The 17,761-nt window shown below is 35.5% G+C and overlaps 1 protein-coding gene across 2 annotated transcripts in view; it reads left to right on the forward strand.

The window, feature by feature from the left end:
• Positions 1 to 17,761, forward strand: part of LOC143257037 (solute carrier family 4 member 11-like) — a 162,519-nt gene that overhangs the window by 105,316 nt on the left and 39,442 nt on the right. For both annotated transcript variants that reach the window (XM_076515130.1, XM_076515131.1), the window contains exons 5-6: positions 4,484 to 4,568; positions 11,571 to 11,694. In XM_076515130.1, the coding sequence (XP_076371245.1) occupies positions 4,484 to 4,568; positions 11,571 to 11,694 (209 nt within the window). The remainder of the gene's footprint in view (positions 1 to 4,483; positions 4,569 to 11,570; positions 11,695 to 17,761) is intronic.

A 17,761-nucleotide genomic window follows, 5' to 3' on the forward strand; every position in this document is an offset into this window, starting at 1 on the left:
AATTATTTTAATAAATTGTACATTTATTGTTGGAGCTATAGTGAGCTCTTAAACTATCTTTCAGGTTCGATTCCCTACGATGTACCCAATAGACAAACCAGTAAGGCTTTGTTATAAAATAATTAACGTTTGTGGATTACTGATTACACCAAAATAGGGTATTTGTGCAGATGTGAATTAAAATAATTTATTTTTTACAACCTAGTAAAGATGTTCTTATATAATAAGCTGACTAGAAATTTTAACTCAGGTTTCGGTTTTGTTTTATTTATTTACTATAATATAATAGCTTGACAGTTACTTCAACTTTTTCACTCCTTACACAATAAGAAAATACCATATGATGAAAATAGGTTCAGTTGCAGTAGTAATAAATCATTAAATAATCAAGTTCGTAAGAGCCTGGAACAGTAATTTTGTTAGTTATTTTTGGACAAATCCATATTTTTTTATTTGGCCCTTTTAAAAAAAACCTTTTTATTGACGCATCAGACAGATGTAAATGGCCACTAAAGATGACACTGAACTGTGTCGAAACCTATGGCAGACTAATCATTTGGTCTTAGCGAATTTTTTTCAGTCTTTCGTATTTTAAACTTAAATTTTGTTTGTGTTTGTAGAAATGTTTATTATTCATCCAAAATGTTTATGCTCTTCCTTTGTATATTTATTTCCTCTGTCATAATGCTGCATAAACTGTTGCAGACAATCAGAATTATGAATATAATATATAGCTATATTCTTCGAGAGCTTAAAGAAAACTTGTATTGTCAAACCATTAACTTAACGTGACCAATCAAGCATAAAATATGATTTCATGAATATTTTTTCATTTCTTTATATCTCGATATAACTTGTATATATCTTGTCCTATTCATTCATTCTGTATCTGCTCTTTATCGGATCAATTACTGAATCAGAATGACAGTATAAATTCTACTTCTGTATGTGTTTCTTATGCCAAAACAATTTCGGAATATGTGTTTGTGTTGTAAATCTGTAGAATTACCACTGTCCCAGCGGGGAGAACAAACTCCAATGAATAAGCAAAACGATTTCTAATTAGTTTAAATTATTAAAAAGATATTAAGTAAAAATCTTCCCGATTTCTAAGTAACACGGTAGAATGAAATTAGATGTTTAACTTTTGATTTGGGGGAGTTCCTGATCTTAATCTTTTTACTCATCAATCAAGTTTCGTTTGCTTAGGGGTTGAAATGACAAATGACGCCCGCCCTCTTTTCATAGCGATAAGTTTGACATACGATACAAAACCGTACTTTGTGATGAATGTCTTCTTTTAATGGGTTCATTGGAATTAAGTCCACTCGCTAATCGAACTGATCCTAGCGTTGACAGAGTCAGTCGGATCCTTACAGTCTGGGTCTTGGTGCTGAGAAGGTTCTAATTAAACCATGTTTGTCACTCCCTCTGTTTACTAGATGTAGCTCGATTTTCAGCTGTATCGTAGTTTATACATACTACACTGAAGAAATTACAGTAGTGGAGAACTGCTGTGTGTAGTGAACAATGTTTTGCGAGAAAGGTCAACTTTAAAAGATATCATGAATGTTAAAATATTCGTCATAACAGTATAATAAAGGAACTAAATGAAAGCTTTATTAACCAACATTGTAAAAACACACATCACCCAACTTTGTATTTTTAAAACATATATTATCCAAAGAAACCAAATGGCGGCCTTAGTGACCAAAATTGTAAAAACACACACATCACAAAAAATGTATATTATCCAAAGGAACCAAGTGGAGGCTCTAGTTACTAACATTGTAAAAAAAATCACATCAATATCTGCCTCTTAGCACGTGTTATCTATTTTTTTTATTTAAATCAATGATTGATTTGTTTCACTGTTAAAAATGTATACCTTTACGATATCTTTGAACTTGTTTTTGTTGTTAGTGTTTAGCCTAGCTAGAAAAGATTTCGTGGGCATTTCATTCAAGTAATTTCTTTTTAATATTTAACCATTTTTCATCTTCAATAGAATCAATCTAATTAGAGTTAAATGGTGCCTTGAATATTGTTTCCATGGAGATTGGTTCGCCAATTCTCCTGATAGCTGAGTAAAACTAATAGAACGAAAAAATAAATATTAAATCATAAATGCTAAAACAAATAAGTAATAATGTGCTATTAATCCTTATCCTAATTTCGGATTATAAATTACTTACACGTTATTAACAAAATTACACTTGCTGAATTCAGTGCGTACCTTAATAACCGGGATTCGACGTCAGCTAAAAATGAAAGTCAGTCTAACGTATTACTTAATTTTACATCCATGTGGAAAAGGTATAGAACACCTAAGGCTGATATCATGTGCTTCTTGGTATTTTTTTACCTCCGATAAATGTTCACTATAGCAACGATAACTATCGCTCATTGTTTGATGATGTATAGCGTCACAACCGCTACTGTGTTGATCGTATATGAAGAGCTCTAACCATTGCACCAAAGGTCTTGGCATTTGATGTAGCAGATAGTGTGGTTAACATGTTGTTATGCACTATTCTTTTTTCTCACTCAGAAGTTTCAGAATGGATAAGTCAGAGCTTAGACTGCACAATAGAAGTAAGCTAGAAAAATGTTGGTTTGGCACGTAATTAAAAGATTTAATAATTAAGTACTCCTACATATGTCTATATGTATCGCACAACTTACTTATGACGTATTACTGAAACGTGGCTCTACCCTGAATTGCGTCGATTAGCCTAGACTGTTAATCAAATAAATTTATTATTGTTATTACAGGTAGCTAGTTATACTCAATATTTTTATTTACAGAAATCTTTTCCATTTACAAAAAAATTAAATACGTATATATTTTTTAGAGACGGGAGAGTTTGCCATCAGTCTTTAAATTTGATTTTTGACCCAAAACGTACCCTAGGCATTCAATATAACATTATAAGAGGTAATGCTTCAGTACTTAAACTTTGTAATTTGTTTTTTAGTTAAAACTGCTTAGTTATATTGCTGTCTTCATTAGTCCAGTATTGTTAATGAGAAACAATATAAGTACATATAACTTAATTTCTGTGGCTCATTCTGAAGTATAAGTATTAGAATATTGTGTTAAACCTGGTTCACCTTTAACATGAAAAGATTTTGAAATTCGGTAGACGATTCTGCTACTACAAGTAAGGCTCTCTACTGGAGAATAGTTAGTAACTAAAAATTACTTGTTTACTTTAAAGAATGGTGGTTGCGTTATTACAGATTTGCAGTAGTTTGGCGTTAAGAGTGGTACAGTAAACAGTTAATATTTAAGTTAGCGGTGAAAACGTTAACATTACTAAATGTGAGTTAACTTTTATTCTTAGTTACATGTTCTTTCTCAGCCAGGCCTGGCATGGCCAGGTAATGTGGCACGTAACTCGCAAACTGACGGTCACGGATTCGAATTCCCGTCACGCCAAACATGCTTGCCCTTTCAGTCGTGAAGACGTTGTAATGTGACGGTCAATCCCACTCTTCGTTGGTAAGAGTCACTGGGGTTGGCAGTGGGTGGTGATGACTAGATGCCTTTTTTCTAGTCTTACACTGCTAAATTAGGGACGGCTAGCGCAGATAGCCCTAGTGTAGCTTTGTGCGAAATTTAAAAAAAGTAAAAAATTTTCAGCCATTTGTAGTAAGTGAACAAGATGAACATGGCCTGTAGCGGACGACCGGTAAAGGTGTAACACTTGTGTAGTGGTATCACTGAAATAATCAGAGATTAAGCGCCTTTTTTCATCGCATTTCTTAGGCTTAAATACGTGAATAGTTTTACTATTTTTGGGTTTTAAGCTCCCAGTGTCTTCAACTACTACTGTTCAGTAAAGAAATGGCCAAATGGATAAAAAAGGTCAGTATTGAAGTTTCTTGCATTAGTGTAGTTGAAATGCGTAAAGAAGTAGTCGGTATTATCTGTTTCTTGTATTGATATATTTGAAATCGATTAAAATGCAGCGATCTACAAGAATACAAAAAAAAATTAGGTAGTTTGGGAAACTGCAGCTGTGTGTGTGGTCAAATTTATTTCTAAATTTGTAAGTAATGCCAATTTGGCTTTAAAATATCGATGGAGTTGTTTGGATCCATATTGGTTTTCGAAATCTATTATTTTATTGTTTTTGATATTGGTATGAGAAATTCCAACGACCCCACAACATAATTTGCAATTCTTTCGATCATATGTACTGCTCCAAAATCTTCAACATTACAAAGCACGTTTTTGAGTGTAATTTTTAAGTTCGTTTTGTTAGTGAACTTCGATGTTCATGTTTCAATAAGCTATTGAAGATATTCACAAGAAGAGCATCCGTGATAACCAAAGATATTATAGTGTGGCTTTGTCCTCAAAGTAATCTAACAAATAAACACAATAAATTAGGTACTGTTAAAACCTTTTTTTTTTTTAAATCGTTCTTACATTTTACACAGGACTTCTCTCGCTTATACTTGTTCTTTTTTACAGTGCACATATTGTCCAGGACCATTCAAGGAACTTACATAAGCGAAGGAGGAGGTTTTGATTATGATCAGTCATGGATATGCGCAATGTACGTATGTTTTAATGTCACAGATAAATGTTTGCATTATTATAAGTTTCATTACTGTCTGTGCAGGGCGTGGCCTTTCATTAGCGTACCTAGATTTTGGGTCATAGAATTTGGGGTTTGAGTCTCGTCGTCGCAAAGCCTCTCTCCGTACTTTAGGACCATGGATGTGCTACAAGAGTGACGGTCAGTTCTCACAATTATATCAGATAGGATTAGCTAAAGAGTTGACTTAATCGTATACCTTTGTGTAACATAACCGACGTAACATGGACCTTATCGCAAACATACTTTTGTAATACATCATCACTAGTGTAACCTGGACTTTATAATAACAAAGTTTGTGTAACATACAATTACCAGTGTAACCGCATTTAAAGATACAAATGTAATGTATTATTATATCATTGGTTTAACTGGATTCAAAAATACAAATGTTGTGATTATTCTATCACTGGTTTAACCGGATTCAAAAATACAAATGTTGTGTATTATTCTATCACTGGTTTAACCGGATTCAAAAATACAAATGTTGTGTATTATTCTATCACTGGTTTAACCGGATTCAAAAAATACAAATACAAATGTTGTGTATTATTCTATCACTGGTTTAACCGGATTCAAAAATACAAATGTTGTGATTATTCTATCACTGGTTTAACCGGATTCAAAAATACAAATGTTGTGTATTATTCTATCACTGGTTTAACCGGATTCAAAAATACAAATGTTGTGTATTATTCTATCACTGGTTTAACCGGATTCAAAAATACAAATGTTGTGTATTATTCTATCACTGGTTTAACCGAATTCAAAAATACAAATGTTGTGTATTATTCTATCACTGGTTTAACCGAATTCAAAAATACAAATGTTGTGTATTATTCTATCACTGGTTTAACCGAATTCAAAAATACAAATGTTGTGTATTATTCTATCACTGGTTTAACCGGATTCAAAGATACAAATGTTGTGTATTATTCTATCACTGGTTTAACCGGATTCAAAGATACAAATGTTGTGTATTATTCTATCACTGGTTTAACCGGATTCAAAGATACAAATGTTATGAATTACAGTATAACTGGTTTAATCATATTTTATTTACTATTGTATCACTGGTTTAACCGGACTAATGTACATGTGTTATGTATTGTAGTATTATACTGCTGTACAATAACACTATGCAACACAAATTTTATTCCTGGATAGTTTGTGTTATTTCTTAATTGCTTATATTGAAAAAAATACAGAATATGGCCATTATTCCCTTCAAACTTTGCTTTTGTGACTTGGATAATGAAATTTAGAAACTAACCTATTCTATGTAAAAACGGACAAATTTGCATATTTTCATTTACATAAAGTCTGAATAAAACAAAATATGAATCACGATTTACATATATTTATACTAAAGTTATACAAAAAATGAAAAAACTGTTTGGAAATGAGTATTTTTTCGAGATTTGCGACTGTAATGTAAATCACTTTCACGTATCAACCCCCAAATATAGCTTCCCATCATGTTTTCGTTACACGTTCCTTGGTAGCGGCGTTCAAAGTACAGTGTATATTGGTGGAAGTGCTTGCCTTGCTACTCTGAGTATACTCCCATGTTCTCCTTGAATTTATCAAGATGAGCGTCAAGGATATGGACTTTCAGGGACATCCTGCAACCAATTTGCTGTAGTTCTTTACTAGAGCCTCGACCGATTTCACATAATTTTCGGTCTTGTGATTGCCCAAGAATCCCCGAACCACTGCAACAAAGCTCACCCAAGCTTTTTTCCCCTTCTTACTGAGCTTCTTGGAGAATTCTATGCACTCCAGGATCTTTCTCTATTTGTGGTCTAATGAAGACACTAGCTTTGACCTTTGCCTCAGACAGCATAGGGAAGAAGTCTTGAAGATACTTGAAGGCTGCAGACTCCTTATCAAGAGCTGTGACAAATTGTTTCATAAGACCCAATTTTTATGTGCAATGGTGGGAACAACATCTTCTGGTTCACACTTGACATTGTGCCTCCCAACAGAGAACTTAGTCCACTGTGGCCAGTGCTTCCTGTTGTAGTGCGCTGCGGTACCCTTGCTGTGGCAAAGATAACAGGGAAACTTGGTAAAACCTCCTTGGAGATTCATCAGGAAATGCCACCATTTTGAAATCTCCGATAACCTCCCAGTCATACTCATTATATTTCCAGGCTTCTAGCAAGGTCTTGACGCTGTTGTATTCCTCTTTTATGGATCAGTACAGCTTTGAGGCTTTTGGATGAGCTATCAATGAAGAGGCGCCACTTGTTCGGGTTGCAGGCAATTCCAATTGCCTCGCACAGACCGAATACATTGTGGCAGAAACAGAGTGCATCTTGACAAGTGAAAAAGTTTAAAATGTTAATTACACTTCCTCTGACTTGCAACTTGCACACTTTCATTTAACAAAGCCCACTCCTCGAGCCTAGATGTCAAAAGCTTAGCATTTGACTTTGTTAGACGAAGATCTCTGATCAAGTCATTTGAGGTCTCTTTGATTGGGGTAATATGAGTTTCTTTCACCAGCTGCACCTCTGAAATTGTAATCTGAATCTTCAACGTCTGCCTCCTCTTCTGATTTGCTGCTCTCTTCTGAGGATGGCTGCTTTTCTCTGGTGGAGTGAGTACAGGGAGCTCAGGGCAATGAGGCACGGTGGCGATGGATGATGGAAGGTGCATCATACATGATAGTAGATGCATTCTTGCCAGCTCGACGTTTGGAAGGGCCCGCCATGCAAAAGTAACAATTGCTTGAGTGGTCAGTGGGTTCACGCTAAATTCTTGGAATAGCGAATTTCATGGCTCTCTTTTCTCCTCTGTAACATCCTGCAAAAGAGCAAATTAAAATTGTTATTATGAAGAATAAATTTATTTCAACCACAACTAATGTGTAAAAGGTTCATACAAAATATAGTTTCATACTTTTTCTATACTATTGGAAATAAAAAAAAATATATTTAAATTTTAAAAGGTCTAAAATTTGTATAATATAAAATCTTACTACTTACGCAAGCAAACATTGTCTGTCTTACATTCTTGAGTTTTTTCTGCAATGCTTTCAGGTAAAATGAGGTGCCCAGGGTTTGTATTGATCCCCTACAGGCATAGCGAAATATGCCTTGTAGGCTTCGTACATTTCAGCAGATGCTGTCAGAGTACTTTTTCACTCTTGTCTTGATAAATTGGCCACATACATGGCAAAATGCTTGTAGCTTCTCGATTCTATCTGATTTTATCAGATAGGTCTATGTGTTCATTTAGGCAGCTTGAACTAAACTGAAGTTGTAAGTGGCAAGCCCCTGTATATATATATATATATATTACTATGGAAAGTTTTAGAAAAATATAAAAGGTTCTTAACTCTCGTAAGTTCTACAACATTTTAGAAAATTCTTGCAAGTTCAAGAGAATTCTCTATCAGCTTTTCAGCACTGAATTTACTTGGAATGTTCCGGAAAATAGGTAAATTTGAAAATTTCATTATCCAGGTCACAAAAGCAAAGTTTCAAGAGAAAAATAGGTCGTTTACATTTACTTTAGGCATAAGCAATTGCGAAATAACACTTTCTGCTCAGGTACAAGAAAAAGTAATTTTGTTACATAATGTAATTACCGATTGAACGTGGGCTTAATAAAGTAAAGATTTTATGCGGTAAATATTACTGATTGAACCTAGGCTTAATTAAATAAAGGAAATATATGTATTAGAGCCAAGAAAAAGATGTTATATAAAATCTATTTGCTCAAATCACAAGAATAGTATAATTAACGAAGTATTTACAAAATATTAAGAGGAAATTGTCGGGAATACCATATTTGAATTAATCAGGAAAAAATAAGAAAAGATTATTTTTGTTCATCGACGTACAAAACAAAATTTAATTTTAATGTTTTTGTTTTTAAAAATTCATAAAACAATAATAATTCATTAGCAACTTCACTTTGGAATGGTCTGGTTTGAGGTTTGATTGTTTTTCGGTTTATTTACCGCACAAGCTTCTTATATAGAGCACTAAAGAAAAATGGAGCTTAATTTAGCCTAAATGCTTAAAAGAAGTTTTAACCTTCACGCTGCCTGCTTGAGGCCTAATTTAAAGGTTTTACAGAAACATTTTTTTCCCGAACATTCAGGATTTGAAAGTTGCATTAAAAAAAGTAAAACTCTTTATGGCGCTATTCTCACTATAAAGTAATTCTCCAGGGCTTGCCTTACTTCCTTTTATCTCGTTTTTGCGAAACACAAGATGTAGCTGAGCGACATCTAAGCGAATCATGATGTCCAGGAAAACAGCAGGTTTGTCCCCCATCTGAAATCTAAACCAATAATTAGGGTATTAATCTCTGTCGAGAAATCATGATGTCCAGGAAAACAGCAGATTTGTCTCCCATCTGAAATCTAAACCAATAATTAGGGTATTAATCTCTGTCTAGTAGATTTGTATTGGAACTGGCATACACCATGTGGGAAATTAAACCTTGTTTTTGTTTTACCAGCTGACACATCTGTATAATAAAGAAATCTGGAGTTATAATTTACTACAAAAACCAGTTGCTCTGGTGGGTGCCATTTTTTATCCCCACTCTGGTCACAAATTACGTTTGATCAGTTGATTTTATCACTCACGGTGAGTTAAGTGAGATGTCTGAAAATCTTTCTCTTATGTCTTTAATTATTCAAGGCTTTTTTTCTATATTGTAAAGATATCTCTAATACCATTAACCCTTCAAAGCCTTTTATAAATTTTCAAAGCCTCTCTTCTGTTGTTAACTATTCAAGGCTTTTTCTAGATCCTGAAAAATATATTCTCAACAATCATTCATTGAAAGCCTTTAAAAAGTTTTGTCGGTCTATCTCTTCTATAATAACGTTTTTTTAAAAGATCATTACGAAATACCAAAGACAAATCCTTTAATTATATCATAAATTCCAGGGTTAGACACCCAGAGAAGACTACAATTATCCAGTAGGAGAGTAAAAATGTCGAAACTAAAACCTTACAAAATTACCAACGCGCATATGGTAGTGTGAAAAATAACGCTTTCTTACGATAGTGGCGCCCTCGAGCCTAACGCTTCCTATATTTTTGTTTGTTTACTTGTAAGCAAAACCATAATGAGCTACCTGCAGTGACTATCGCAGGATTTTAGTACTGTAAATCCGGCATTAACCGCTATCCTATGGGGGAGACGTTGTCTTTTTAAGCCGTTAACAAAGTTATGTTCAGATGTACCATTTTCTCTTGTCAACTATTATAGGTATTTTAGCATTGCGACTGTATTACCCTTATATGCAAAACAATTTTTTTTTCTCATCTTCAGGCTCCCCGTTGGGAGAGCGGTAAGTCTTCAGATTTATAACGCTAAAATCAGGGGTTCTCTGTGGCTTTGTGATAAGAACGTGCGCGCGCACACACACACACACACACATACTCACTCATCTTCAGAAAGAAAGATGACTGATTTTGAGAACATATATGCAAACGTCTACACACGTATTTTGCCTTTAACGTTGTAGACTCACGAAGCTTGGTTCATTATAATCCAGTCTCCACGGCAAGCAGTCAATTTGAAAAGTACTCGGTTTTCTATAAAAGTTTCCGATAGTGTTATTACACTGAATAACTTAACGTTCTCATTATTAAACGTTCCTTTTATATTTACTTAGCCTGCTCATATTGCGAATTTACAGTTAAAGGAACGTACAATAATTATGCCATGTTCTTGAATGTTATTGTTATTCAAATCATACGTCCTCTAGTTCCTAAGAAAATGGAATATCTTATCTGTTACTATGGTACTATGCCAATACTGCTATTGATTGGTGCTTTAGGCACTCAGCAGTTATTGATAGAAATAATACGAAACAAAAATAGTAATATTTTCCTTACTTGTACAATGCTGAAAATATTGTACATGATCTATGTATAACAGGATCAGTAACAGCTAAATAAAGCATTATCATATTAATAACTAAACTATTTTATCATTAATAAGGACTAACAAAACTATTGTATCTTATTAGTGAGGACTAACGTATAGTCAGTTTTATATATGATTAATAACGAAATATATTCATTGAAATTTGTTTACTTCAAATTTTTCCCTCTAGTTTTCAAGTGATAGGCTAAATGGAAGTAAGCTAGTTAACAGTTTTTTACTATTAAAGCTTGTTTTATCATATGTGGCCGAACAGTGGGATTTTATTGTCACTCTTGTAGAATATCCGCGATTCCCAAGTGCGAAGCGTTTGTTTTCGCAACACAACGCGAACATTAAACTCTCGAATTGACAGGGCCTGGCATGGCCGAGCGCGTAAGGCGTGCGACTCGTAATCCGAGGGTCGCGGGTTCGAGCCCGCGTCGCGCTAAACATGCTCGCCCTCCCAGCCGTGGGGGTGTATAATGTGACGGTCAATCCCACTATTCGTTGGTAAAAGAGTAGCCCAAGTGTTGGCGGTGGGTGGTGATGACTAGCTGCCTTCCCTCTAGTCTTACACTGCTAAATTAGGGACGGCTAGCACAGATAGCCCTCGAGTAGCTTTGTGCGAAATTCCAAAACAAACAAACAAACAGACGAATTGACAGCCTGGAAACGAATATGCCATGACTAGCCCTTTTTAAAGACAATAACCTCTACATTTTAAACAATCAGTACAGGCCTAATGCCATATGACATTAGATAATGACTAAATGAGCTATTGTACAAACTAAAAGTCTTGTAATATTTCTCTAAAATACGTTTTTAGAGATGCTTTTTAAATTGCAGCGCATTTCTTTAGCATGTTTATATGCTAAGCCTGACGTCAATATTTGAAATTGTTCAGAGGAATGCTCCTACACTCAACGTTATATTGTTGTGGTATTAAAACGTATCTATTGTATGTTAACAAAGTGTGTGGTTTGTCCACAGGATACTTAAACATGTAAAATAATGTTGAAGTTATTTCCAAGTCTGCTTTTTTAAATATGTTCTTAGGTGTAGTCTTCCTTCGCTACAAAGAAGACATGTTGCCATTGCTAGACTGAAAGCACCTGCCAACATGGGTCGTACGTCTCACGAAGTTAGATTCTTTATTTTGGTTTTAACACCAAGTAAAGAGGTAGGTGAAAATTGTCTTAAGAGAATCTGTGGAAGAGATAAGCTATCCTATGACACTAACACTTGTTTTGTTATTTTTTTCTAAAATTATAAACTGAAAGATGTTTTATGTGATATTTGTTTCCTTAACTTCTTATTGTTCTTAAATTACTATACTAAATTTTTACAAAGCCTGAGTAAGTTATAGCTCCTCACAAAGTCTGTGTACGGCAGTTGTGTTAATATCTATTAAAACTAACTCGTTATTTTTATACAAGGTTAAACGAAACTGCGGGAATTCAGTTTTCGCCTTAGTTCATTGATATTAGCTTTTGTAACAAAATTTCTGCCTCTTACTGAATGTTATTCTATAATACAGGACAGAATAGAACAAATCTAGACTGATTTTTTTTTCTAAGACAAGTCTTGTAATTAACCCAAATCTAAAATATTTCTTTGTTTCCTGGTGGATTTTAATTTCTAATCCACGAAATTGAAGTTGGAGTTTTGTGTAAATAACGTCTTTGTGTTTAATTTTCGTAGCTCTACTTTTGATGTCTGAACATTCACGCCGTAACTTTAAACGTCATGTATAGTTATGGAGCAATTACGTAGTCGCTAAGCTGATATTAAGTTAAATTTATAAGCTTAAATTAAAGACAAAAGGCGAAACGGTTATTTGAACCGTTTTCAGTTCCTTAAAAACTGTATTTTAATTTTGTTATTGTTTAAAAGCTATGTATTTGCAATATTTTCTTATCACTTAAACAGTTGCATATTTAGGACACTTTTAAAAATCTAAAACTTTATGTATAATATTGTGTACTACCTAAACACTTTGGGTTGTTAATATTTCGTACAGTTTGAAAGATAGAAATGAAAACATTATATTTTCCAACACTTTTTATTGTTCACATATTACGCATGTTGGTGAGCTATATTCTAAAAATCAAATTACCTGGGGTGCCTCTATCGGATATACGAATCGTGATTTATTATAAAGAGACAATTTACTAATAATAAACATTACTACATTCCAACACTTGCAGATTTGTATAAAGTTCGTTATTTTAGATAGAATAAAAGTTTCTCCAGGATCAAAAATCGTCGGATTTCCAATAGCTGAACATAAATATTACTGCTTTTAAATATAAAACAAGTCTATATCAGCTTGTATCGTCTGTCTGTGGATAGGTGTCTGAACACCAAGGGCGACACTGGGTACTGCAATTCAGCTAAATAAGAAAGACCCCTTCCTTTTATGTCTTTGTTGAAAACAAATATACTTTATTCAAAAATATAAAACACAAATATACAATAGATTTATAATTATCAAAACCTAAGTTGAAAAGAAAACAATTTGCGTCTCAATTTTTGTAAACGATCACCTTAAATTGGACATTTTATTTCTGAGTATCTTGTTCAATAAATCCTAAAATTATTTTATTTTAAGCCAGTACTTGGTAGAATAAGATTATTATACTAATAGTTATCTTCTACAATTACATCAGGATTTTCTTAATTATAGAGTATAACTATAGAGTAGGGTTAATGTAATTGTTAATAAATTTTCCTACATAGGATCTCTTCTTGTAATCCAACATATTTTATATTGTGAATTAAGTCTTAAAAGTACGAAGATAAAAACCAATGAAAAAGATGTAAGAGCGCCGCTTATGGCCTCTTTGTCTGTAAAAAAAAATTTCTCAACAGGTGTTGTGGACATTATATCTGATGCTGGTGTTTGGGTATAGTGCTCACGAAACCCTGGCGTTGCTGCATTGTCCTTGTTTGACGTTATAGTGCATCCCATCGGAGGGCTCCATGGTGGGTGGGGTCAGTAGGCATCAAAATTTTCTTTTCTTTATCATAGATACTCCAATTAAAAATCTTAATAAAATAGTGGTAAAACAGTCTATAGGTAAATGACCACGTCTTGAAGATTCTGAGCAGCAATCCTCGTTATCCGTACCACCTGTTGTACCAAATTTTCTTATATTGCACTCACTTTCAGACAAACCTTTAGGGCAACTGTCTCTCTTTTTTCATTCAGAAGGGACAAGAGGGACTTGCTGCCTCTCAAAAATCAGTAAAAAAGCATCGATCTGGTGACATATTGGTTGAAACATCCACACCTCAACACCTTGAACTCCTCTTGAAATCAAAGGTAATTGGGGATATATCTATTGAGGTTACACCTCATGCCACTTTGAATTCATCACGAGAAGTTATTGTTGAGAGGGACTTGAAGAACGTCCCTGAGCCATAGATTCTCGCTGGTTTCTCTACTCAATGAGTTTCTGCAGTGAGGCGTATCTCCACTCGCAAAGATGGAATTATGATGCCGACCAACATTCTCATTCTGACATTTACATCACCACGATCGCCTGCCACCATCAAGGCAGGTTATCTTAATTGCAGGGTACGGCCGTATATTCAAAACCTTCTCCAATGTTTCCAGTGTCAGCAGTTCAGTCACTCAAAGACATCATGTCGTGGTTTCTTGACGTGTGCTCGTTGCGGTGGCAAGGACCATGATGCCTGTGAGTGTGAAATGGACCCTCATTGCGTCAATTTCAATGGCTCTCCCCTGTTCTACTTTCGTTCTTGCCCTAAATGGTTGAAAAAAAACAACAGATGCAGCATTTGAAAACAATTCCATAACATTATTTACCCTGAGGCTCGAAAGATACTGTACACCACTTCATCTCGGACGTACGCTACTACACTTGGTTTTACTGCTAGAGTGGGAGTATAGACAGATCTCTCTGTGCCTCCAAAAGAATCGTTCTCAAAACAAATGAAGTCTTTGATGAATCAACTTCAACACCTATCTCTGTCCTTTCCATACATTCCAACAAATCCCAAAATCCACTTCCTTTGCACAATTGACCCAGGGCAGGATCTTTGGAGGTAGATAGACCTCCCTCAAATAAAGACAGTAAAGAAAAAAGACGTGGTCGTAAACAGAAGGGTTCTCCACCCAATTCACCTACATGTAAATAAAAATGGCCTGCCAAATGGCACGAAAAGCTCAGAAACATGCCTGGAATACTTTCTGTAAATATCCCACACTCTCGAACTGCATCGCTTTCCAAGAAGGCCCACGCACATGCTCGGTGGGTAAGACGTCAAAGCCAGAAGGAATCTTGGATTAATTTCACAACCAGCATATCTTCTACCACCAGTTTAAAAATCATATGGGACAAGATTCAAAAAGTCAGTAGGCAATATAATTCTGTTCCCCCTCTCGATCTTGTTCTTTGATGGTCAGGAAGTAGCTGATACCTAGAACATGGCCAATACTCTAGGTAAAAGTTTTTCCGGATATCTAGCACTTCTGCTTCTTCCTTCACCTTCTTAGCCATCAAGACTCAGACAGAGCGATCACCTATTTTCTTTCGAGCTGATTGTCTCTATGACTATAATCATCCCATTAGTGGAACTCAAACTGACTCTTCATCAGTTTGGCAGTACATCAGTTGGACCTGATGATATACGCTATGAAATACTGCACCATCTATCTCCTTCTTATCTTGCTATTCGTCTGATTTTTTTTAACCATATCTGGCAGGAGAATGATTTTCCTGATGCCTGGCACCAGGCTATTGTCCTACCTTTTTCTAACCCTGGGAAGGATCCCAAGAATCCTTTAAAGTACCATCCAATTGCTTTGACAAGCTGTCTCTGTACGACTTTAGAGAGGATGGTTAATGCTCGTTTTGTTCGGTTCTTTGAATCAAACAACCTCCTCTCGCCCACCCAGTGTGGTTTACGAAGACAGCACTACACTGTGAACTACCTGATTCGACTTGAAACGTCAATCAGAGAAGCCTTTCTCAAACGACAACATCTTGTATTAATATTCTTTGACATTGAAAAGGCTTATGATATAACATGGAGGTATGGCATTTTGGAGACCTCCACGTATATGGATTACGTGGCCATTTATCCATTTTTATTTAAAAATTTTAATGGATAGGAGATTCCAAGTTTGTGTGGGTTCGACACTTTCCCGTTCTTTTCTACAGGAACTTGAAGTCCCTCGGAGCTGTGTTTTGAGTGTCACACTTTTCAGTATAAAGATTAATGCCATCTCTGAACAACTCCCTTTCACTATTGCAAACAGGCTCTTGGTCATCGACTTTCACATCTCATGTCAGTTGTCGAACATGAGATATATTGAGCAGCAGCTACAGTGATCCTGAACTCCATATTGGTAAAGTTGTGCTGCTTGTGGTCCCTGAGACATAGTTCCTGGGGCTTATCTTTGACCATACGTTGGCCTTAATACCACACATCAAGCGACTACTGGCCAAATGTACAAAAGCACTGAACATTCTCCGTGTCCTCTCTTCCACCACTTGGGGAGTGGATTGATGTTCTATTCGATTGAAACTCGACTATGGATCACTGGTCTATGGCTCTGCCAGAACATCGGCCTTAAAGATGCTGGACCATTCTTTATCAAGGACTTCGGCTCTGCACTGGGGCTTTCTGCACTTCCTCTGTTCAGAGCTCATATGTAGAGTCTCGTGAATCTTCTTTGCACCTTTGCTGTTTGCATCGGTCTTTACTATATGCTTCAAAACTTCGTTTTTTACCAAAGCATCCCACCTGAGATTGTGTTTTCCTTCCTCGGTGGACCATACTTTTTCAGAACAGATGACCTGCCATTGCTCTTTTTGGCCTTCGTATCCAGTTGCAGTTGGATGAATTGGGTCTGTCCTTGGATAACATTGCTGTATCCATTGGTCAGCCTATCCCACCATGGCTTCTTACATTCCCCAAATATGACCTGTCTTTAAGTCATCTGAGAAAAGTATACACTTCTGTTATTTGCTGAACATCTTTCGAACCATCTTTCCATTCCTCTTTATACAGGTGGCTCGAAATCAGGTGACTGTATGGGCTCTGCTATCGTTTGCTGTGATTCGGTGGTTGCGTGCAGAATTCCCCCTCTACAGCTTTTGTGTTTACTACTGAACTGTACGCTATTTATCTTGCCCTGAATCGCAAAGAAGCTAAGCAATACTCAAACTGCGCTATTTATGCTGACTCGCTTAGTTCTCTGCTGGCTATGGAATCACTTCACGCTAGTTCACATCCTTTTCTCGCCGATATTCAAAACCGACTGGCCCATTTATTTTTAACATCTACTTTTATCCAGTTTTTTTGGAAACCAGGCTTCGTTGATATTCGCGGGAACGGGCTCGTTGACACCGCAGCTAAATCTATCTGCTCTGGCACTATCATCGCCGTGCTTGTTCCATACATGGACTATGGTCCTGTATTCAAGGCTCGGCTCAATGTCAGCTTGCAGTCGACTTGGAGTGAGCAACGTGAAAACAAGCTTTTCAAAGTAAAACCATGTATTGGACTTTGGCCATCTTGCTTCCGTAAGGATCGGGAAGAGGAAGTTCTAAGTAGACTGCACATTGGTCACAGTTTTTTAACTCATCGTTTTCTTTTTTCTAGAACTGATGCACCAGTGTGCAGTCTGTGTAACACTCAGATCACAAGAAGCCACAGTTTACTTTCTTGTCATTACGACTTTCAAAGACAGCACCATTTTAAACATGTTCTGTCTCAAGGTTTGTCCATACATAACGTTAGACAATGTCATTGGTGATGGTGACGCTGTCCACCTTGGAAATGTTTTTAGTTTTTTAAAGGCTATTAATCTTTTTAATTCTATTTAAATTTTTTAATTTATACATTAGACCTTTTTTAATGTAATTCCCTTTTAAGAATCACAGTCAATCTAGTTCGATTTGAAATTATAAAATGGCCGTAACATCAAAATACTTGAAACCAAGACTGGAAAGGCCAACTTCAGGTGACTGACGGTGGTTTTTGTACTTACGTGTTAGTGTTCCTGGCGAGTTATGATAATTACAATTATGCTACAGAAAGTCCTTTACAACTTGTATTACTGTAGATTTTTTCTTAAGATTGTAGACTAGAGGTAAACAGTGGTTTTATGCTATTTATGTTGTTTTTTAAACTTTGTTTTGTTTTACCTTAATATCCTTTTATGAATTTTACTAAATTTACTTTAATTTTAACTTTTTACTGGACGTTTGTCG

This window comes from Tachypleus tridentatus, chromosome 7 (assembly GCF_004210375.1).
Source record: "Tachypleus tridentatus isolate NWPU-2018 chromosome 7, ASM421037v1, whole genome shotgun sequence".
In the NCBI taxonomy this organism is placed as follows: domain Eukaryota; kingdom Metazoa; phylum Arthropoda; class Merostomata; order Xiphosura; family Limulidae; genus Tachypleus; species Tachypleus tridentatus.